The 21,656-nt window shown below is 35.5% G+C and overlaps 2 protein-coding genes across 2 annotated transcripts; both read left to right on the top strand.

Moving 5' to 3' along the window:
• Positions 1-1,265: 1,265 nt before the first annotated feature.
• Positions 1,266-2,178, top strand: LOC120630122 (heat shock protein Hsp-12.2-like). The gene has a single exon (XM_039899277.1). The coding sequence runs from the start codon at positions 1,329-1,331 to the stop codon at positions 1,839-1,841; it is 513 nt and encodes a 170-aa protein (XP_039755211.1). The 5' UTR covers positions 1,266-1,328; the 3' UTR covers positions 1,842-2,178.
• A 6,614-nt stretch (positions 2,179-8,792) lies between these two features.
• LOC120634698 (phospholipid scramblase 1-like) lies at positions 8,793-18,949 on the top strand. The gene is made up of 5 exons (XM_039905454.1): positions 8,793-8,844; positions 12,093-12,292; positions 16,401-16,592; positions 17,531-17,689; positions 18,805-18,949. The coding sequence occupies exons 1-5, from the start codon at positions 8,820-8,822 to the stop codon at positions 18,826-18,828; spliced, it is 600 nt and encodes a 199-aa protein (XP_039761388.1). The 5' UTR covers positions 8,793-8,819; the 3' UTR covers positions 18,829-18,949.
• The last annotated feature ends 2,707 nt before the right edge of the window (positions 18,950-21,656 follow it).

Raw genomic sequence — 21,656 nt, 5'->3', positions numbered from 1 at the left:
CTGATAGTTCTATGATACAAATCAATGTAGGTCCTAATGCAGAACACTGGCTTGTGACCAGCAAAGGGGATCCACAATGCGTTCCTTGTCTGCATAGTGTTTTTTTATAGTTATACGCGTAGGTGGTTAGCCTCATGTACCTGTAATTACACCGGCAACCCCGACCTTCAAACTGTAACACGCAATTCTGTTTAGCGACATAAATAAGCATGGCGATAGTAGTAGTGTAAATATGCCATTTAGAAAGGATATATTCCAAAACGATGAAGAAATCTGAAAATTTTCCCCGAAGTTGGAAAAAAATTACATCGTCCCCAGCCACGGCATCTTTGTTTATGGGGTCAGATGAAACGTTTTTCACTCAGGATCCCCTAGTGTAAATTATTCTATATTATCTATACTTTTTACGCCTACACATACAATAAATAGTCTAGCTGGCCACTTTATGACTTAAGTTTAATTTCATTGTATTGCAGTTATTCTATTTTTGTCAAAAACTCACATAACTACGAAATGTGAGAGGTTCGTGCCAGGGATCGTACTCGGTGAACCGGAAGAGAGACCGAAACTCTAATCACTGAGCCATCATCAACGACTACAAATTCACCACTACATTTACTGAGTTATTTTTGGCACGTTAACTTAGGTACTGTATTTATCTATCGATTTCATCACCCAGCTCTAATTGTCTTTTTCCATTAGGTATGCTTTCTGTTGCAAATATTGTGCAATGGCTTATTTACTTATGCAAAACTTTGCTAGAGAATAATACTTTAATTCAACTAAAATTAATATAATATTACAGTAAGAAAGAAAATAATATTATATTGAAGTACGTGTCAATCAATGGTAAAATATTTTATTTAAACTAACAGCGCCATCTAGTAATGGCAAGATATATTGAAGAATGTAAAAACACTACTTACTGCTAGATGGCGCTGTATATGTACCGTTATTATACAAATCAATCTTTATTGGAAGTATAACCTTATTTTAGTATCTTCGAAATACTCTGATCTCTGTCTGTCTGATCTCTGATAAAACTGTCATAAAATACACTCAATATTTTTATATTCTTTAATAAATATCAAAGGTCTTTCTATTCAACAACAGATGTCGCTATGTGGACACTACGCGAAATCTAGGCTCCTGCGGACTATGCGACGCTTCGCTAGAACTTTCGCGATAGTTCTTGCGGCTTCTGGACTACAGATAGCGCTAGTGCCGCGAGTATAAATACGGCGCAGAACCGCGCGCAAACTGTCAGTTGAAAATAAACACACCATCGAAGAACTTCTTACAATAACGCGAGAAAAATAACCACAACAATGTCTTTGGTACCGTATTGGTTGCGTCATATGCGGAATTTGGCTCACCGAGACCCTATGGTCAGATTGTTGGAAGACCCATTTGCCGTGCTCGCGAAGGATCCTTTCTTCAGAGACCCGGTGAAGTTCATTCGTCAAGTAACAGCACCAATCGAGCATCAACATGAAATCGAAGGCGTTTACTCTGATTCAGAGGTGAAAGTCGACGGGAAGAAGGTGGAAGTGCATTTGGACGTTCAGAACTTTACTCCCGAGCAAATCCAAGTGAAAACAGTTGGCAACGAGATCACAATTGAAGGCAAAAAGGAAATTAAACGTGACGATGGGTGGACCAGGAGTCACTTCGAAAGGCGTTTCTTGCTGCCCGAAGGTTTCCCTCCAGAGAGGGTGGAATGCCACCTCGACAAGGGAAAGTTGAAGTTGATAGCATTCAGGGCTGAACCGCTTCCGGAGAGAAAGATCCCGATCCAGGAGAAAGCAGGCAGTGATAGTGATAAAGAAAAATCTTCCTGAATTCTAACTTATTTAGTGTTAATATTATTTTAAATTATTGTTTTCTTTAATTACAAAGCATGTCATAATATTATGAAAAGGTACTATAAAGCTTGTTTCATAATGTGTTTTATAGGTACGTAAGTACGTATCTAGGTTTTTGCAAGAGGTAAGTTCCCACACCAATACTTAACTTGCAAGAATCGAAATGATTGTGAAACAAGGTTTATTGCTTTACGTCATTTTATTGAAAACAAGTTTATCCAGACTGATTAGTTTAGGGTATTGTTTCTATAGTATATAGTAAAAAATATTTTTTGTTTTTTGTGCAATAAAAACTTTAAAACAAAGTACTTACTTGTCATTACTGTGAAGTGTCACAGTACTTCCGAACCATGATATTGGACTTCCCTGGCCCAATGGTGGGGGCGCACCACCCTGTAAATTTAATTAGGAGTTTCCGGGTTCGATTCCCGGCAGGAGCGATTTGGGAATTTCATATTTCTGAATATTCTCTGGTCTGGTCTGGTTGGACTTTGGGCGTTTTGGCGTGGCGTAGTTACCAAAAGACCTTTATAATTATATAGAAATTTTTATCTTTTATTATATGTAGGTATACAACCTAATCCGTAATAATTATAATATCATCTATATCTTTACTTAATAAAACTGTTACTGGAACATTTCTGTACATTTAATATATTTTTAAAATTTTGATCGGGGGATGCTGTATAATCGATACTGAGTCCAAAACAGATTTTTATTTAATTATTGTCCGTCATCTGTCTGTAATAAAATTTGGTATAGTGGTAGCTGGTAACATATGAAACGGGATGAAAAATTTATCAATTTTACTTCATAGCTCCGTTAAATTTGAATCGACTTTAATAATTCTTTTTTTATTTGAAAGTGTATATTAACAAGCATGTATTATCTGAGAAATAAATATCTGAGAAAATTTGTTAGAGATAAAGGACATAACTCTTCTCAGATACTAGCAAGTCGCAAGGCATACGGGACAACGACCGAATGCATGCGTACCAACCTACTGATATTATAAATGCGAAAGTTTGTGAGGATGATAACCATAATCATTTATTTGCAAAGAACATGTAAAATTATAGATGTTACAAAAAATTATACAGAACAATGTTTAGCCCATTTAAAGGCATGCAAATCTTAACTTAAAAATAATTAATAATATTCTTTAATAATAAGGTTTTAGTGTATATTTTACTTTACTATGTAAATAACGTAAATCTTGTACGTAAGTAAATAGCATGAGTGAGTTAATAATGTCAATAAATAAAGTAAGTAAATAATGTGAGTTTATTTTGTACTTCAGTAAATAAAACGATTAAGTGAATGAAGTTATTCAGTACATAATGTATGAAAGTAAATATTGTACGTAAGTTAATAAAGCGCGTGATAATATTATTATAGTATATAATATATGAAAGTATATAGTGAAGCTGATTAATGCAAGTAAGTATATAATATAAGTAAATAAAGCAAGTAGGTAACTGAAATAACTAAATAAATTTACTAAGTAAATAAACGAATATATACTTGCAAGTAAATAAATAATGTAAGCAAATGATTTAAGTTAATAATGTTTTTAAGTAAATAATATACGTAAGTATATAATGTGAGTCAACAAAGAAGGGGACTTAAATAAGTAAATAATTTTACTATGTAAATAAAGCGAATAAGTAAATAATGTTATTACGTAAATAATGTAAGTACGTAAATATCGTTAGAAGTAAATAACATGAGTGAGTGAATAATGTCAATAAATAAAGTAAGTGAATAATGTGAGTAACTTATGTACTTTAGTAAATAAAACGATTAAATGAATTAAGTTATTCAGTAAATAATGTACGTGGGTTAATAAAGCGCGTGAGTAAATTATCATAGTAGATAATATATGTATACTAGAAATACTAGGTGATCTGGAAGCAGGTAATGTTTGTCATTGTGGAATATTTCCTTATTCTTGGCTGGAACTTGGCTGACACACTATCGTGTGCCTTCCCTACTTTCATTATTTAATACATAATTTTTGTGTATCATCAATAGTTTTCTCAGCACACGCTACGTAAAAAAAATTGTAAAAAATGTTGTTACATCGTTGCAATTATCTTGATGATCTCCATTTTTTAGTCCCGTCTAAATCAGTCCAGCCATTTTAGAGATTAGCCGGAATAAACAGACAGACAGATAGATAGACAGATAAAAATTGTAAAACATGTTACTTTGGTGTACCTATATTCCGTATTCATGTACATGTAGTAAAAACGGTTATTTCAACATTACAAACTGACACTCCAATTTTATTATATGTATAGATATAGATAGAAGACATAGATGTATAGATACAGATTACAGTGAATTCCCGCACCCATCAGTAGACTGCAGATGGCGGCAAATAATTACACACCATAAAAACCGTGAAAGTACTTGAAAAAATACTAAATATTTACCCTGTGCTACGAACTCTGTTTTAACTCGTCTGATATATTAGTCGAATCAATTTCTCCAGAAAAATATCTACCCGCCCACGCCGATCATCGGGATTAAAAGAACATCGCGATCTAAATAGAAATAAACAATCGCCCGCAAGAAATTGTAGACGGGTTGCGGGCTCCGTGAAATATTCGGGTTTATACAATGATACTAACGTTACACGGAGTGTTCAGTTTGTTTCTAAGTGTTCCGCGGCGGGCTCACCAGTAGGTACAGCATGTTGGCACCCCAACGTCTATCGGTCCTTCAAGCTATCCGGTGCCTATTTTAAATTAAAATTCAAATTCAAATCTTTATTTGCGTGTTAACAAATTTGATCTTACAATAAAACATAACATATAAAAACTGTATAAATTCCAAACATATACATGCTAAAATAATTTATTTATAACTACTCCTCAGTCACGTTTCCAACAAAACAGTCAAAATTGAATTATTTTGCAAGTGCCCATGTGTTTGTGATTCGCTGCAGCATGCCGTGTTGATCGCGCCTTGAGAGCTGATAACAATGATTGAAATTTTATCATAATGGTTTCCATATCTAATTTGCTTCTGTAGATTTTGCCTGAAGAGAGGAGCCGACAGATTCATCGATCGACTGGCGTCTGTATCATTTTATTCGTTGACATTATATTCCTAAAGTAACAGTAAAAAGCTAAGTACAGTAAGTGAAATACATCAAATGACAATATGTAAAGTAAATAAGGGGATGAAAGTTTTTGTGGGAATTTATGTATCACAAGTTATACGCGCACCAGGTCGTGGGCAAAAGCTATTTATAAATAAATTTCGCTATCATTAAGTGACCCAAAGTAATTTAGCGTGTTTGACGTGGGTGTGCTAGTTGACACGGGGATGGGGGCGGCAGACGGGGTAATAGCCCGGTGACAGAAACCTCAACGCCCGTGAGTTTGTGTTTGCTTACAGAAAGTACGGGGCGACAAACTATGTGATTGTATATCGTACCTACAACAGTGACACAAAAGAGTTTCCTGTTTTAAGTTTAACCGGTTGTGTTTGTCACACAAACAGTCAATAAAGTCCAAAATACAGCTGAGAATAGGTTCTCCAATTCGGTTTTAAGTATAAGTTAACAGACAGACAATTAACTTGGGAATCTGTTTTCGTTTCATGAATACGTACTAAGTTCGTCTGTGACATCGACACCTGTGTAGTGCTGGGAAAAATGGTCCAATCTCAATACACCCATTCATTCGATCATGGGTTTAAATGTATAAAATTTTACAATGAAAAAACCTTCCAGTTGACAATCTTGGAGATGACTTTTAAAAATTTTAAAGTTATATCAACGATGGAAAATCTTGAGTATGGCTCTAACTGTACACTTAGGTCATCTTCTTCTACATTACTCTACATCTTTAGTTTCTTACTCTAAGATTTTTCTTTTCAAGCAACGTCATTTACATACAGTAGATATTGAAATAAAGAACGGTTCCTTTTTGTTTGTTTGATAAACTTTATTGCATGTACCGGGAATAAAAACGTAATAATTTAGGCATAGAGATGTTTCCAGATGCACTTCTTACAGACAACCTTTGGTGAAATAATTCAGACGACCGGGAAAGTGGAGGACAAAAAAAAATACTTCTACATACTACACGGCATATAATGAAAAGTGAAATTTGAAAACTGTGGTTTTTTCTGGTCGGGAGTGAAGCTTACGCCGTGGCTTACCATTGCCACCCTAACGACAAAGAAGTGCCAAGCGATTTAGCGTTCCGGTACGGTGGGTTTTACGCCAGTGCTACCAGGTGAGATTGCAGTCTAGTCTTGTAATGGAATTTGAAAAAAAATGATGATAAACAAACGTTTTTAAGCTTTCTTAGCTTCGTGTTTTAAGACCCGTTGTGATATTGGTAATCACACTTCAGTTGGTTCCGAGACGCGGGAAAGGCGGTCGTTTGGAAAACAGAAATCGCGGATTTCTATACTCCAAACACGTACCGATTATTTTAATTGTATATAAGACAAGTTACTAATAATGAATTAGTTATCTGTGGTTGAAAGTTTAAGTTTTAAAGTGCTTATAGACATAAAATATACGTTACGGTCTTTCGTATAAGATATACACGTAAAATATGTTTTATTAATATTTGAAAGAAATAAACTTAACAAAATATCTGCGATCTATTGAACTATTACGAGTGATATGCTAGGTTTTGACCGTTGAGAAGTTACGTCTTCTATATTCAAATAATTGAAGCTTAAAGCTGTCTTATTGGTCCCATTCGTATGAATTATTGTACGGGACCAATTAAACCGTAGGACCTTTCAAATTGAATACAAAAACTGAAATCAATTGAGATTTGTTTGTTGTGAACAGAGTGGCACATTAAAATTCAATATGCATAACTATTTAGCCAATGAGGGACAAATTAATACGTAAGTTTTAAATTAACGTTAATGATGTGGGGATTTGGCAAAGTATCCTCGCTGCACCTTATTCAGAGGTTACCAGAGTGCTATTTGATTTTAAATAAAGATAAAGAGAAGAAGGAATTATTAATATTCGTAAAGGGAACGATGGAGCTGCCATTCTTATTGTTAAGAGAAGTCCCCAATAAATAAAGAATTAAAAAAAATATATTATTATTTAGAACCAAACTGAATTTAGATTCAACTTTCAAATAAAGAGGAATGCCAAAAACAACAACTTCATATACTTTAAAAGATAATTTAAAAGTTGTCTATGCCATTTTAGATACATATTTTTGATACAAAAAAATATCCTTTGTCTATTTAAAACTTCCTTCGGTTTTATATAAATAACTAAATAGTGTGATTAGTGGCATCCTTTTGTTTTCCCTTGGAGTCTTTAGTTCTATACACTTAATTAGATAGATGATTAGATAGATAATTAGATAGATGTGTCCTTCAAAATAGGCTACGTGTAAGTTAGTTGCACTCCGATAACGGAGCATCCTCGGGAGATTTTTCATCTTTATTTAAAAGGCAAAATATAACTGTAATACTGCATTCGGTGAATCGGTGATAGCCTAGTGGGTAGGTCACTTTCGGGAAGGAGGGCCGAGTTTGAATCTCAGCACGCACCTCAAACTTAGAATAAGTTCGGTGCGTTTTAAGTAATTAAAATATCACTTGCTTCAACGGTGAAGGAAAACATCGTGAGGAAACCTGCATGCCTGAGAGTTCTACATAATGTTCCTAAAGGTGTGTGGAGTCCACCAATCTGTACTGGACCAGCGTGGTGGACTACTAAACCCCTTCTCATTGTGGGAGGAGACCCGTGCCTTGTAGTTGGCCGGTAATGGGTTGATATGATGATGATGATCAATACTGCATTCAAGGGCTCATTCACATTTGCAGATAAATAAAAATAGTGTAAAGGGATCGCACTTTACAGCACACAGGATTTTAATTTTAGTAGTTGTTACCACTTAATTATATTCGTTAAGCTGGGAAAAGGCGCCATTAAAACTCTGTTAGTTTTTACGACCTCGGTGGCTCTATGGAGCCACTTAAACGCTCTGATTACCCAAAAAGGAAATTGTTATTCGTACGTACCCATTTTGCTTAATTTAACTGTTTATCCCACCATACAAACTGCTTTCCTGGTTATGTACGTATTGTACCTAATGCCTTTTTGTTTGAAGTATGATGATAGCCATTGAAAGATGGATGGATAATCATATAAGTTATAATATAAATATTATAGTTATATAAAATATAAATTTACTTTACGTGCTACATTGTCACATTAGGACAACTTTGAATAAAATAAAATTTTGTATAAAACCTGATTTTTTCCAAATTCCCAGTCTGCTTTGTCCTGATTCCGCCCCCAGCCTGTGTGTGCTCCACGCCTAATACAAACGCAACTATCACGTAAAGGAAATCGTGGGCTTGCATTAGTAAAACCAATAAATTTGTAAAAAAAGATATTTGATCGTGCGAAAACAAATCGTCTCAGTACGGTGGCATGTTTATTACATCAAAATAAACTTTGCGGACGTTGTTTATTTACAACAAGAAGAAAAATTAAATACCACAACAAAAACATACCTACTATAGCAGCCTCTTTTGGTGGCTTAGATAAATCTTATTTAAGACCTTGTTCTAACCTACTAAACCTCATCGTAATAGGCTTAGGAGCAAAGTTAAAAATACGAGCGTCACCCTTTTTTGGCCTACCAGTAGTTACACAGAAGTGAATTTACTTTTATTTTGAATTCGATTTTGTTATTTAAACTGTACTAAATGATTATAATATTTGTATGAATTATTTTGAAACTGGAATTATGTTTGATGAAAGAATTGGCTAAATAATGTACACTACTATTACTTTTTTAACCAATAGTCACATAGCCGCTGATATCCTATGACAATCGACTGCTAGATTTTATACTCCGTTTCATAGAAGCTGTACACATTAGTGTCAAATAAAAATTACACGGAAGTAACCAATTATAGTATTGAAAAAATACCAGGAAAATGACGACTCCCGAATCATCTACAGGTAAGACTTCCTACTTCCTACTATCCTTTGACGACCTCCCTGGCGCAACGGTTAGCGCTTTGAATTTAATAAGGAGGTCCCGGTTTAATTTCCGGTAGGGGCAATTTGCGAATTTATATTTTTTTGCGAATCTGTTCTGGTGGGAGGCTTTGTCTGTGGCTGGTTACCCTACCCATAAAGACGTGCCGCTAAGCGATTTAGTGCTCCTGGGCGATGTCGTGAAGAAACCGATTAGCGGTATGGCTACCAACCATACTGATACTCCCAAACAGGTAAGCCCGCTACCACCTTAGACTGCATCATCACTTACCAACAGATAATATTGCAGTCAAGGGCTTACTTTTAGTCGAATAAAAAAACCTACTTCTCACTATTATTATAAATGCCGGTTTGACGGCCGACTGGCGCAGTTGGCAGCGACCCTGCTTTCTGAGTCCAAGGCCGTGGGTTCGATTCCCACAACTGGAAAATGTTTGTGTGATGAGCATTAAGTGTTTTTCAGTGTCTGGGTGTTCATATGTATTTTCTAAGTATTTATGTATATATAATTCATAAAAATATTCATCAGTCATCTCAGTACCCATAACACAAGCTACGCTTACTTTGGGGCTAGATGGCGATGTGTGTATTGTCGTAGTATATTTATATTTATATTTATATTTAAATGCGAAAGTTTGTTACTTTTCACGCAAAAACTACTGAACACATTTGAGTGAACTTTGGAATGAAGATAGATTCTACCCTGGAATAACACATAGGCTCCTTTTTATACCGAAAATTGGTTGCCTGTAAAGTCGGTATACGGGCGAAAGTTTTACGTGACAACGACTTTGAGTGGTAAAATAATTTTAATGTGAATATTCATTCGTATAGTAGGAAGAAGGATGAAATAATAGTAACAATTTAAAACATTTATTTATACAAAGAATTATATTTAAAACATTAATTTATACAAAGAATCTCGCACTGAATTTCATATTAACAAAATTTTATTTTTACCTTTACACATACATACGTATTTATATACAAATATACATACAATAACTTGCAATACATTTGCGTACAATGAAACAGCGTTTACTACAAAGGGACGCGTGCCTTTCACTTTTTATGTCTGTCTCTCTCGCTCTTAGGCGGGCGCGTGCCTCTCACTCGCTCTCATTGTGAGCGCATAACGTGAGCGGAGCGTAACGCAGTTTCTTGAAGTGTCACCCGGCAAACCAATTTATAAGACGTTGTCACGTCAAAAAATGTAGAGTTCCCGCAACATTCATGAAAAGCCACGGGCAACAGCTAGTATGAAATATTGACGTTAATGTTTTGCCACCCGTTGCTCAGCTGTGCCGTTATATTCATCTTTTACCCGTTGTCCAGTTCAATTAGTGACAAATCAGAAATATACTTAGACTTATCGGTGACCGGCTTGCTCGGTTACCCGATTCAATCAAGAAGTTGAATGATTTTATACAATTAAATCCAAATACCAAAAACTCTTAAATCCAAAAACTTCTTTCATGTAGGCCTATCACAGGCACTTATGAAGCGTGCATACATATAATATGTTTACATAATTGTAACGGGATGGTGATAACTTCGTTCGCCAACTTAAACCTAAAGCTACGAGGGTACATACACACTGTTATATATACTATTCTATTACTTGCAATTTTTTTTACGATATAACCTAAAAGCCCTCATCGATTTTAATAAATCAGTCGTTAAAATTTTACAGACAAAAATAACCACCTCGTAGGAAATATGAAAAAATTGTTATCCAAAAATGTTCATTTTGGGTATGGTACTCAGAACTCCGGGACTATGCATAAATATTAATTTGAATGATTAAAGTATTATCGTCGAGAGTCGTCTTAGGTTCAGTGGCGTGCACTGGGTTCTTACCAGGTATGTATACAACGAGAAGCTTCCCAAAAATGCCAAAAATACTTCAGCTATACGAGTTATATGTCAATTTTAATGTAGGCAGTGCTTTTGTGAATGTACGAAGTGCACGCCATTGATTTAGGTTTATAAATAAATAAATAAATATACTACGACAAAACACACATCGCCATCTAGCCCCAAAGTAAGCGTAGCTTGTGTTATGGGTACTAATATGCCTGATGAATATTTTTATGAATGATGTACATAAATACTTATAATATACATATAAACACCCAGGCACTGAAAAATATTCATGTACATAACACAAACATTTTACAGTTGTGGAAATCGAACCCACGGCTTTGGACCCAGAATGCAGGGTCGCTGCCCACTGCGCCAATCGGCCGTCAAATCGAATCTTATGATTGAATCTTGCTTACTTAGTCTGTTAGTTCCACGCTAGTAAATTACGCTTCGAAGGCTTGAAATTCTCATCAAGCTTAGAATTACAGCACGGTTCTCAATTTACAATGTTGGTACAGCAAGCTTGCAAACATTCAGCGCGAATTTATGGAAACGCATCTCTTCATGTACGCAGGCAGGTGCGTCTCGATTGGATGTTTATTTACCTGTCCGTTCGCCAATAACTCTGTAACGTACCGAATGAATACAGCTTTCCTGCCGTAATTCACACTCCATTCCCCCGGAATGCGGGGAATAAACTCGCCGCAAGTTTCGGGTTCGGAAATTTATGAATTGTTTAGACACATTTTTATCTGAATGTAAGTGCATAACGAATGACGGCCTTTGTGGTTCTGCGATTCATGAACGAACTACCTTCAACGTTGATCCAAAATGTAAATATTAAAAATTTTAAGCGTAAACTGAAAGAATACTTTTTAGCGAAGTTGACTGACTCTTTTATATCTAGAATAGTTTATATTCATTTATTTTGGTACTATTGGACGGCCCATTGGCGCAGTTTGCAGCGACCCTGCTTTCTGAGTGAAAGGACGTGGGTTCGATTCCGGTTCGACAGCCGGTTGGCTTATCCGGCAGTGACCCTGCTTTCCGCTTCCAAGGTTCGATTCCCACAACTGGAAAAATGTTTGTGTGATGAGCATAAATGTTTTTCAGTGTCTGGGTGTTTATAATATGTATATTATTCATAAAAATATTCATCAGTTATCTAAGTACCCATAACACAAGCATATGCATAATACAAACACAAAATAACGCACCGTGTGGCAAGAACCATAGACAAGTTAGTTGCCCAGTGAAAATCGATTAAGTAATAATTGTCTATAGTACACGACAAAACTAACTTTTCAAATCTGATTGTATATAAAATTCATTTTCGGTTCAAGGTATCGAAATGCTCAAGACAATCGACCGAGTGCTGATCAGAGAGAAGACCGGGACATATACTAATAACAAGTACGTGGTGCTGACGGCTGACGGCACCGTACTCTTGTATGCCAAGGAGGACTCGGGGATCCTCAACAGGATGCTGGTCGGCAAGAGCAGGGCTTTTGAGATTGACGTCTTCGACACTAGCGATCTTGAGGTATGATATTAAATAATTGAAAGTAAAATGCTTGAACCCTTTATTAAATTTGGCGTATTTGAGCAAAGTCATGAAAAGAACTGCTTTTGGTTTAGTGGTTAGCATATTCGGAATCATGAAGTCCTGGGTCAGAATCATGGTCCAGGCAAACATTTTTCAAAAAATTAGGTACTGAGTAATTCTATCTAGAAGTTTCTGAATTTGTGGTGTCCGACCCCGTGCCTCGGAGAGCACACTAAGTACTCAGTCTCGTCGGTTGCGTCCACTATCACTAACATATTTAAATATACTGCACTAGATGTTGCCCGCGTTTATTACGGTTTTCCGATTATCTGGGACATAAAGTAGCCTATGTTACTCTTCGTCCATTCAACTAGCTCTGTTTCAAAATTCAAGTGGGTTGGTTGGTATGTTTGGGCGTGAAATAAGAACAAACGCACACATTCGCATTTATAATATTAGCAAGGATTGCATAGATTGACATAGCGACAGTAGTAAAGGGGCACATAGCTCGGAGAACTGATTGAAGTTGGGGTTCCAAGGTGATTGGAATTGGTTTATCGGCCCCCAACGGTGTGAACAGACGACATCAAACGAGTCGCTGGGAGATGCTGAAATTAAGCGGCCCAGGACCGTTAATTTTGGAACTCTCTACAAAAGACCTATGTCCAGCTGAGGACTTCAATCGGTTAAAGAGATGATGATGATGAAGGATTGAATTTTCATTTCAGGCATCTTGGGAATTCAAAATTGACCACCGTTTTGATATAAGTTTATCAATGAAATGCTGACCACTGGACGAATGTTAAGTCTTAAATCATACGCAGTAAACCCCATTGGGGTTAATTTCGGGTTAATGGAAAGGTCAGCATTCGATATGATCGCGTATTAGCCGTTTCAACACGCTACGATACTTCGCACGCACCTGGGAAAACTGTTTTTATAACCCTTGGATTACTGTGAAACCTTGCGTTGGGTGATTTATTAGGAATACGATTGATTAAGTGAATTTGTGTTGCGCGGGTAGCGTCACAAAGGGTTGGCGGTAGGACATGGTAAATTAGTCAATTGAGTTGGTAAAGTTTAAAATTGTTTCTTATTGCACCAAGTAACAAAAATAATGCTATTGATGCACAAGAAGTTGCAACAAATAAGATGCCTTTTTTCGGATTAAGAAATTTTTTATCTCTCTCTCCCCTGATGAAAACCTAGCTAAGCTTGCTAAATGATGTTATAAACAACTAGTCTTTATTTTGTATGCGGCTATATAATAATAAAAATGTTATAAGTACAATACCATCATGTTGAACAATTAGGTTTAAGTATTATTATTCTCTATCATCGATATTTCAGTATCGTACCTACTGTATGTATCCACAGAATAAATACATATAACAAATATAAATAAATATACGCCGATCTACGTCGATAGCTAAATTGTTGACCAGTTCTGAAAGATTGTCGTGTTAAAAGAAAATGACATTGATAGAAAACATAAAATTATAAAACCCACTGGAAAGAAACTTCTACACCTTTTGCAAAATCTAAGAAACTGTGCAGTGCTACCTGTGTGAGGATGCCATAAAAACCTCTTTTATATAATATATTTCAGTAAGAATAATAAAATAACAATAGTCATTTTCAGCCTCCCATTTGGCTTGATTTTGAAGCCGGAAGACCTGCTCAGAAATTCTAAACACCAAACTGAAATTGGACTGTTACGATGACATCAGATATGAAGATATACAGGCAGAAAGACAGACCGACCGACCCAGCCTTCAGATTTGTAACACCTCTCTCTTTGCGTCAGGGGTTAAAATTTTATCTTCCTCGCTTTGTTATTTGAGACGCAATTCCATTTTCACGCAGAACACGTTTCGTGCTTCAGCAGTCTATCTAAATAGTTGGCGTATTTGAAACAAGGAAACTATCCACTGTTCGAGTAAGGTACCCCATTTTGATTTTCTTTGACTGTTTCTGTGCTCTTTGTGGTTCTTTGGCTCAAAATTCCGTTTAGATTAAAGTTAGTCATATTTATTTACTTTAAAATATCTAAGTTTTGTAAAAAGATTGAATTGGAAAAATTTGTCCGTAAAGGGATTAACTCTATTAGAGTGTGAAATATTTAAACATTTATGATAATAAAAAAGAATAGATCATAGATAATTATATAAGTAGATATTTACTGCCCACAATTATAAGACGAAATAGGAAATACGAATATGGAAAAAAAACAACAGTTCTTATAATAAAATCGATTATATATCATATATTTCTATCCATATACATAACAATCGATATGTTTCTGTGGTAAGTATGAACGCAAAAACAAGGGAGTCATGAGCGATGATATGGGATAAATGAGCGTAAGGCCGTTTTCTGTGATGGCAAACTTGTCTATTTTACCGACCATGAAACTCTAAAGCTTTTGGGACGACTCGAACTCTTATGTACAAAAAAAAAATCAATTCTATTCTATGATCCGTAGGCGAATGTCGAAGGTGCTAACCGTTAGATTGCCGAGGTAGTGTGTGAGGTAGAAATAACTATAAATCCGAAGGTTATTAGGCATACTGTATGTTTGCAATAGCTGACATCTTTTTGATCATACGGAAGAAATATTATGATTGGACTGGGCCCATTAGATTGGTTGATAGTAATTCAACAATATTCTGTAATTCCTAACAGGGTATAATAAAAGAACTGCATGATAGTAAGTCATCTTTCTAAGTTATTATCTTTTTCTTTGTTATGTAACTTCTTATTATAATATATTTTTTTTCTTTTTTATATATCTCAAAATTTTGTTGTAAACAAAGAGGGTCTTTTGTTATATGCATGCTGAGTTAGCCTTTAAGTGGAGTGTACAACGTTATAAAGCAATTGTGCAAATGTGTCCATATATTTATATAGGTTGTATACTCGTTGGCTTTCTAATAAATAAATAAGTAAATAATTTTACCAAACATTAATTATATTATTTATTTTGTAATTAACTGGACAATATTCTAAAATCAAAATCGAGTATTTCAATCATTTACTTCGACGAGGTCTTCTTAAAAGCACTTTTGAAGCGACAAATCTGTCTGCTTGTAGAAACTCTACCAGCATAACTGACTCTTTTCCAACGTCAATAGTTACTATTTAACAAACACATAATTACTACACAATGATAACAATTATCCTGGCTTTTATAACGATTACTGGTATAAGATGTAGGCGATTTTCGTTCGTCAGCTTTCGTATACCTAACATTGCGGTATGCATATAACGCCAGCTTTTTGCCCTATCATCCATTATTTACGAGAGGTTGCCACATTCCACACATTCACGTTACATGTCACATTCCCCGTAGAGACGGTCCGTATGTGTGTACAATAATGGCCAGCTCACGCCGTGGATGGCAGAATTTTCAATCTTTTTCCTAGTTCGCTTAAATAAGAACAGAACCAGAGTTAAATTAGTTTACCGGTTCTAGATTTAGTACATAAATACACTATCTGAAACAGAATATTGCCCTCTGTCGTGCTTCTATATTATTATCCCAACTTCTGGGTGTTGTACGCAAAAGGAATACCTTTTTAATTACAGAAGAATATTTTCCTAATAGTAGTTTATCTATCTAGTTTTTAGGCATTTTACAGTCGAGGCGGTAATCTTACCGATACACATCCAACCAATTTATAGCCAACATCGTTCGCTGCATACAACCTATATTAAAATATAGTAAAGGGAATATTTCAATCATGTTTAAAATATGTAATACATATATAATATATTCAAAACTAGTATTGAATTGTGAAAAATTTTATAAAATTAATCGTTCATTTATATTGAGAAGGTAAAACTATTTGTTCCTATTACTTTTAGATGCATAAAACCTCTTTGTTTATTAAAAATAAATAATCTGTGTTACCCGGCTAAATTCAAAGTGTTGAATCTTTATTCATATGACTTGCAGTGAGTTACAAACTAAACTTAATCGGGTCATCATAAATAAAGCACAAGTACGGTACTTTTCAAATAAAATACGCGTGTGTCTTGGATATCGATGCAGGTGTGTTGAAAAAATCTTTACGAGAATAATATTTCGTTTAATGTCTTTCAGGTAATGAAACTGCGTCGCCCTTACACCGTGGGTGCAGACAAGATGGACGTGATGCTGTGTGGACTGCCGGCTGCCATCGTGCGCAAGGAGGTGACCTTCTTCAAGCCCGTGCTGGTGATCAACGACACCAGCGACCGGCTCGTCATCAGAGTCAAGGGTCCTGTCTCTATATCTGCTGAATGCAATTTTGAGGTACCTAAGCTTCATTTAAACCTGTAGTTAAAACATTGTATATAGATTCATTGAGTCTACTTTCCCTTATTCTAAGTTATGTAGTGTTGACTAATCTAATTCGATGACCGATTGGCGCAGTGAGCAGCTACCCTGCCTTCTGAGTCCAACGCCGTGGGTTCGATTCTCACAACTGGAAAATGTTTATGCGGTGAACATGAATGTTTTTCAGGTTCTGGGTGTTTATTTGAATATTATTAATATTATGTTTATTATTCTTAAAAATATCAGTAATCTTAGCACCCATAACACAAGTTTGTAAGTGTACTTTGTTTGTATTGTCGTAGTATATTAAAAAACAATCGTATTCTTAACTCGAAGACAGGCTTGTTTTTTTGGTATCGCATGTTTTTAAGACCTATAGCCTAACTGACGTCAAGCTTTCTTAGGAATGCTTTTGTTGGTAAATAACCGTCATCTTTCGGTTGAAACAATTTTAAATTAAAATAGACTATTACAAAATATCTTAACAAAGCCAGGATTTGAAACGAAGCCCAAGAACAATAGTTCTTTCTGCTCACATTTCCAAATAATTTATTATGAAAATTAAGTTCAATTTGCTATAATCCACAAAAAGCCTTAATGGACTTTAAAATAAATAACTGTTTAAAAAAAAACCGGCAAATTCAACAAATCATTGTCAACATATCCTGAGGATGCTCCGGTGTCAGAGCGAAACGTGCGTAGATTGCGGAAAATCTGTTTGGTGTGGATATTTAAAGGTTTAAAAAATTATAATATAAAAAAATTGTACCATACAGATTCTCCTGCTTTTCGCCGAGTATAGCAAATTAAGCTTCATTTTCATAATATATCATGGAATTCCGCAAAGTAACGCCTGCTTCTATCTACTATTAAAATAGTTTATTTTAATATTTCGTATCTAATTATTTTTTCAGTTGTACACGAGCGACAAAAAGCGTATAGGCGACATCCGCAAGCGCTGGAGTGGACTGTCGCGCTCAGCGGCCAGCGACCGCGACAGCTTCGCCATCCGCTTTCCACTCGAGCTCGACGTGCGCTACAAGGCGGCGGTCATCGCCACGTGCTTCCTCATCGTGAGTTGTTGTCACTCGCGACAGCGGCGACGCCGTGCGCCTGTCGCACATCACACGAACATTAAATTCTCTATCGCACCAATGTTTATCACTTGAAGAACACACCCTCCTCCCAGTCAAAGTCAAAGTAAAGTCAAATATTTCTTTGTTCGAATAGGCACATAGTTGGCACTTTTGATGCGTGTAACTCACACACACATAACATGCACATTACAGGTAGGTAAAATATGACATAGAAATGAGTTGATGGCGATAACTAAATTCGTCAACTTAAAACTGAAGCTACGAGGGTTCCAAACGCACCCTGTTCTAAGACGAAGCCCACAACAAACTTAGCTGTTTTTTTTTGTTATCACCATCTCACATTATCATTACAAAACTATTTAAGAAGCAACCTGGTTAAAGCAATAATTAACACCCAAGCATTTTTATCGTAGACGTAGTAATTAAAATTATAATAGGACTTTTCTATAAGCTTACGTTTAATACAAACTTTGAACTTTTTAAGAGACATCAACTGTCAACTATTTTATGTAGCCTAGTAATATACTAGATTAGATAGATTCAACAATCATTACATTTTAATACATTAAATTTTAAAATATATATTGGCTAAAGACTGTAATTATCTAAACATCTTAAGTCGTTACAGCACATGTGCAAACAGTATTTATGATTCAAAACCAGATTTTGAATAAAATAGTATTAGTTTTTAAATTACGTAAAAACTTATTACTTATCTATGTAATTGAGTATTATGTGAGTTAATAATAGCATAAATATATATCATAAATATCTATTATGCGAGTACTATATATATATATAAATTTATATCGGTATTTGTAGTTATTATGTAAATGTAGTTTGTATGTTCATGTAAGTTTATTTTACTTTTTGTAACATACTTTATGCACCATCCACTTTCCACTTTTTTATCGGCTTCGAATACTCAGGTTGCCTTTAAAAGATCACTTTATCAAGATAAGGCCGCCTTTGCACTAAGTAATATTACATTGTTTTCCTTGTGTTTTACCTATTGTATTGTATTGCAATAAAGTTTTACAATTCTATTCTACCTCTATCTTAAACTAAACTTAATATGTTTTCCCTTTCAGGATTTCTTGTTCTATGAAAATTGAAGAGCAAAACAAAACGCAACCAGCAACGGTTCACTGAATAGGACTTACAAGAATCGATAACAATATTAATCCTGACCTACTTTTTATTTAGTTGTTTATTAAGTCTATAAGATGAATTCAAGAAGAGTAAGTTTAATAAAAGTGTCTCTTCTTTTTCGAATTAATTTAAGAACCTAATAATTTATGGGAAGCCTACTTAAGTTAATAATTTTATCTATAATTTATTCTGTGATATTACATTCTAATGTTTCTTCTAAATAAAAGGTCAGTTAATAATTCCAAATGTATTTGATTTTGATTAAAAAGAATTGCAACTATTTATAAAATAAAACATATTTAGGTATAGTTATATTTCACAGCGCATTGGGCGAGCTCGACTTCACTTTCGGTGGGGCGACTTCGAATCCCAGCACGCACCTCTAACTTTTATAAGTTATGTGCGTTTTAAGTAGTTAAAATATATCTTGCTGCAACGGTGAAGGAAAACATCGTAAGGAAATCTGAGAGTTGTACAAAATGTTCTCAAAGGTGTGTGGAGTCCACCAATCCGCACTGGGCCAGCGTGGTGGACTACGACCTCACCCCTTCTGATTGTGGGAGGAGACCCGTGCTTTGTCACTACAAATGGCTTGTAATGGGTTCATGTAACGATGATGATGATATTTCACAGAAAGTAGTTTGTGCTGCCATCTGGTAGCGAGTAGCAATAACCCTTGGCAACGTCACTACATTTTCGTAGTTCTCTTGAACTGCGATAGATGACAGATATAAATTGTCTTAAATAGCCTGCATATTATTTATAATAGAATCCGTATAATGTACGAATAATAATTATAAATAATATATCTTTTCGCGCGGTCTCGAAAAAGGCATACAGAGGAAAGTTGTTTTGTTTGGTTCGGATGGGGCAGAGAATCGTTTAAAAAGTCCCGAAAGTTTTATTCGGGTCCCGCCAATGTCAGTGTCGCGAGTCGGTTTAGAAATTGTTACCTGCGTCAATTTAACTATTTAGATTTGTTTAAACTTATTTTGGGAACATTTGCAAAAGCCATTTTTCTTTAGACAAGTGCTGATAGCAGGCACTGAAGTTCAGGTTCTCTAATCTACTACGACAATGCACACATCGCCACCTAGCCCCAAAGTAAGCGTAGCTTGTGTTATGGGTACTAAGATGACTGATGAATATTTTTATGAATAACATACATAAATACTTAGAATATAAACACCCAGACACTGAAAAACATTCGTACTCATGACACAAACATTTTCCAGTAGTGGGAATCGAACCCACGGCCTTGGGCTCAGAAAGCAGGGGCGCTGCAAACTGCGCCAATCGGCCGTCAAATCCTTAATTACTACTATAGCCTTAACCCCTTCTCATTGTGCCTGTAATAGATTGATATGATGATGATGATGATGCGGTACCTACCCGGATAAGTATACTTAGATATTCCATAAAATAATATCGAAAAACAACAAGATTTTTTTGATTTGATATGTATTTTGTTTGGATTAAATTGATACGTTCGTCAAATAAAGGACGTGTCACATGCAAAGTTTATTGGAGACTAGCTGTCCCGGCAAACTTCGTACCCCGGATAACTTTTTTTTTATGAATGTTATATATAATACTTGTCCTATTCCGGTCTAAGAGAAATCCAAAAAATCAAATATCATAAAAGTTGGTCCAGCCGTTCTTGAGTTATAAATGGTGTAACTAATACAACTTTCTTTTATATATATAGATTAACTAACTGTTAGTAACACAAGGAGACTTTGATAGTAGTCGGCTAACAAAGCCGTAGCTCACGCATCTTAGATTAATCAGGCCAGCCGGGTTGCGCTTATCTGACCTAGTCTTACGACTGTTGACTTCTACGCGACGCGCATTCAATTCACCGCTTGACGCGTGTTATGACGTCTCATTCATTTCACGTTTCTATCGCGAATGTAAAGGAAAGCCGAGCAGGTTCTACTCCATCTCGCGTGAAGTAGATTCACTTTAACTACCTATTAAGTGAATTCACAGTTGTTTGTTTATTTTTTAGATAGTGTTGAAAAGATGGCGATACATTCATACAGTGTAGCATAGCCAGGAGTACCTAACAGGAGTACTTAACTGGAAGGAATCAATTTTGGGCCTGCATGTAATAGGTTGGTGAGGAAGGAAGTGTTTAGTAAAGCTTGGTGCATAAAATGCTGAAGACTAAAAAAATTGGCTGACTGTCTTCTGTTTAGACTATTATACCGGAAAGGAGAAGGAAGAAAATACAAGAAAGACGTCATGTTTCAATCTGAGAGGCCAACGAGGCGACAGGGGGTCACCTTAGTACCCATGGTTAGTGTTGCCCAAATGCAAGAACAAGACGAGACTTAGCCAGTCTTGGTCTTGGTATTGCGCCAATACACCTGGTCTTGGTCTTGGTCTTGGTCTTGCGCTCCCAGTCTTGGTCTTGGTCTTGGTCTTGCAGCAAGAGTCTTGCAAGTCTTGCAATTACCTATTAGTCTATTACTATTTATTAAAGTTTACTTTAAATCTTAGAAAAACGTATTAGAATTGGAACATTGTGAGCTTGAATTAACATAGCCATAGTAAAGATCAAGCAGATTAATAAATAACTGAAGATTTGATAAGAAATTCGAAAAATCAACTGACCTATATGTCGTTTTCCATGGAGGTAACTGTTTCTTAATAAACATTTATGATTTATAAGCTTACATTTGCTAAAACATGTAAAAAAACAAATTAATTACAATAACTTGACTGTATTTTAAAGAACAATACTTATCTGTCTAGAAAGAGATTGAACCCTCAACTTATAAGAAAT

The sequence above is a fragment of the Pararge aegeria genome, chromosome 2 (genome assembly GCF_905163445.1).
Source record: "Pararge aegeria chromosome 2, ilParAegt1.1, whole genome shotgun sequence".
Lineage (NCBI taxonomy): Eukaryota > Metazoa > Arthropoda > Insecta > Lepidoptera > Nymphalidae > Pararge > Pararge aegeria.
The sequence above is the reverse complement of the archived record's forward strand: the minus strand, read 5'-3'. Positions and strand labels throughout refer to the sequence as shown.

What these genes read in the sequence shown, in the direction of transcription:
- LOC120634698 (XM_039905454.1), top strand. Translation starts at nt 8,820, where the DNA reads ATGACGACTCCCGAATCATCTACAG. An exon ending in GACTCCCGAATCATCTACAG is followed by an intron (nt 8,845 to 12,092) that starts GTAAGACTTCCT and finishes TTTCGGTTCAAG; the next exon opens with GTATCGAAATGCTCAAGACA. An exon ending in CTGCTGAATGCAATTTTGAG is followed by an intron (nt 16,593 to 17,530) that starts GTACCTAAGCTT and finishes TTATTTTTTCAG; the next exon opens with TTGTACACGAGCGACAAAAA.
- LOC120630122 (XM_039899277.1), top strand. Translation starts at nt 1,329, where the DNA reads ATGTCTTTGGTACCGTATTGGTTGCGTCATATGCGGAATTTGGCTCAC.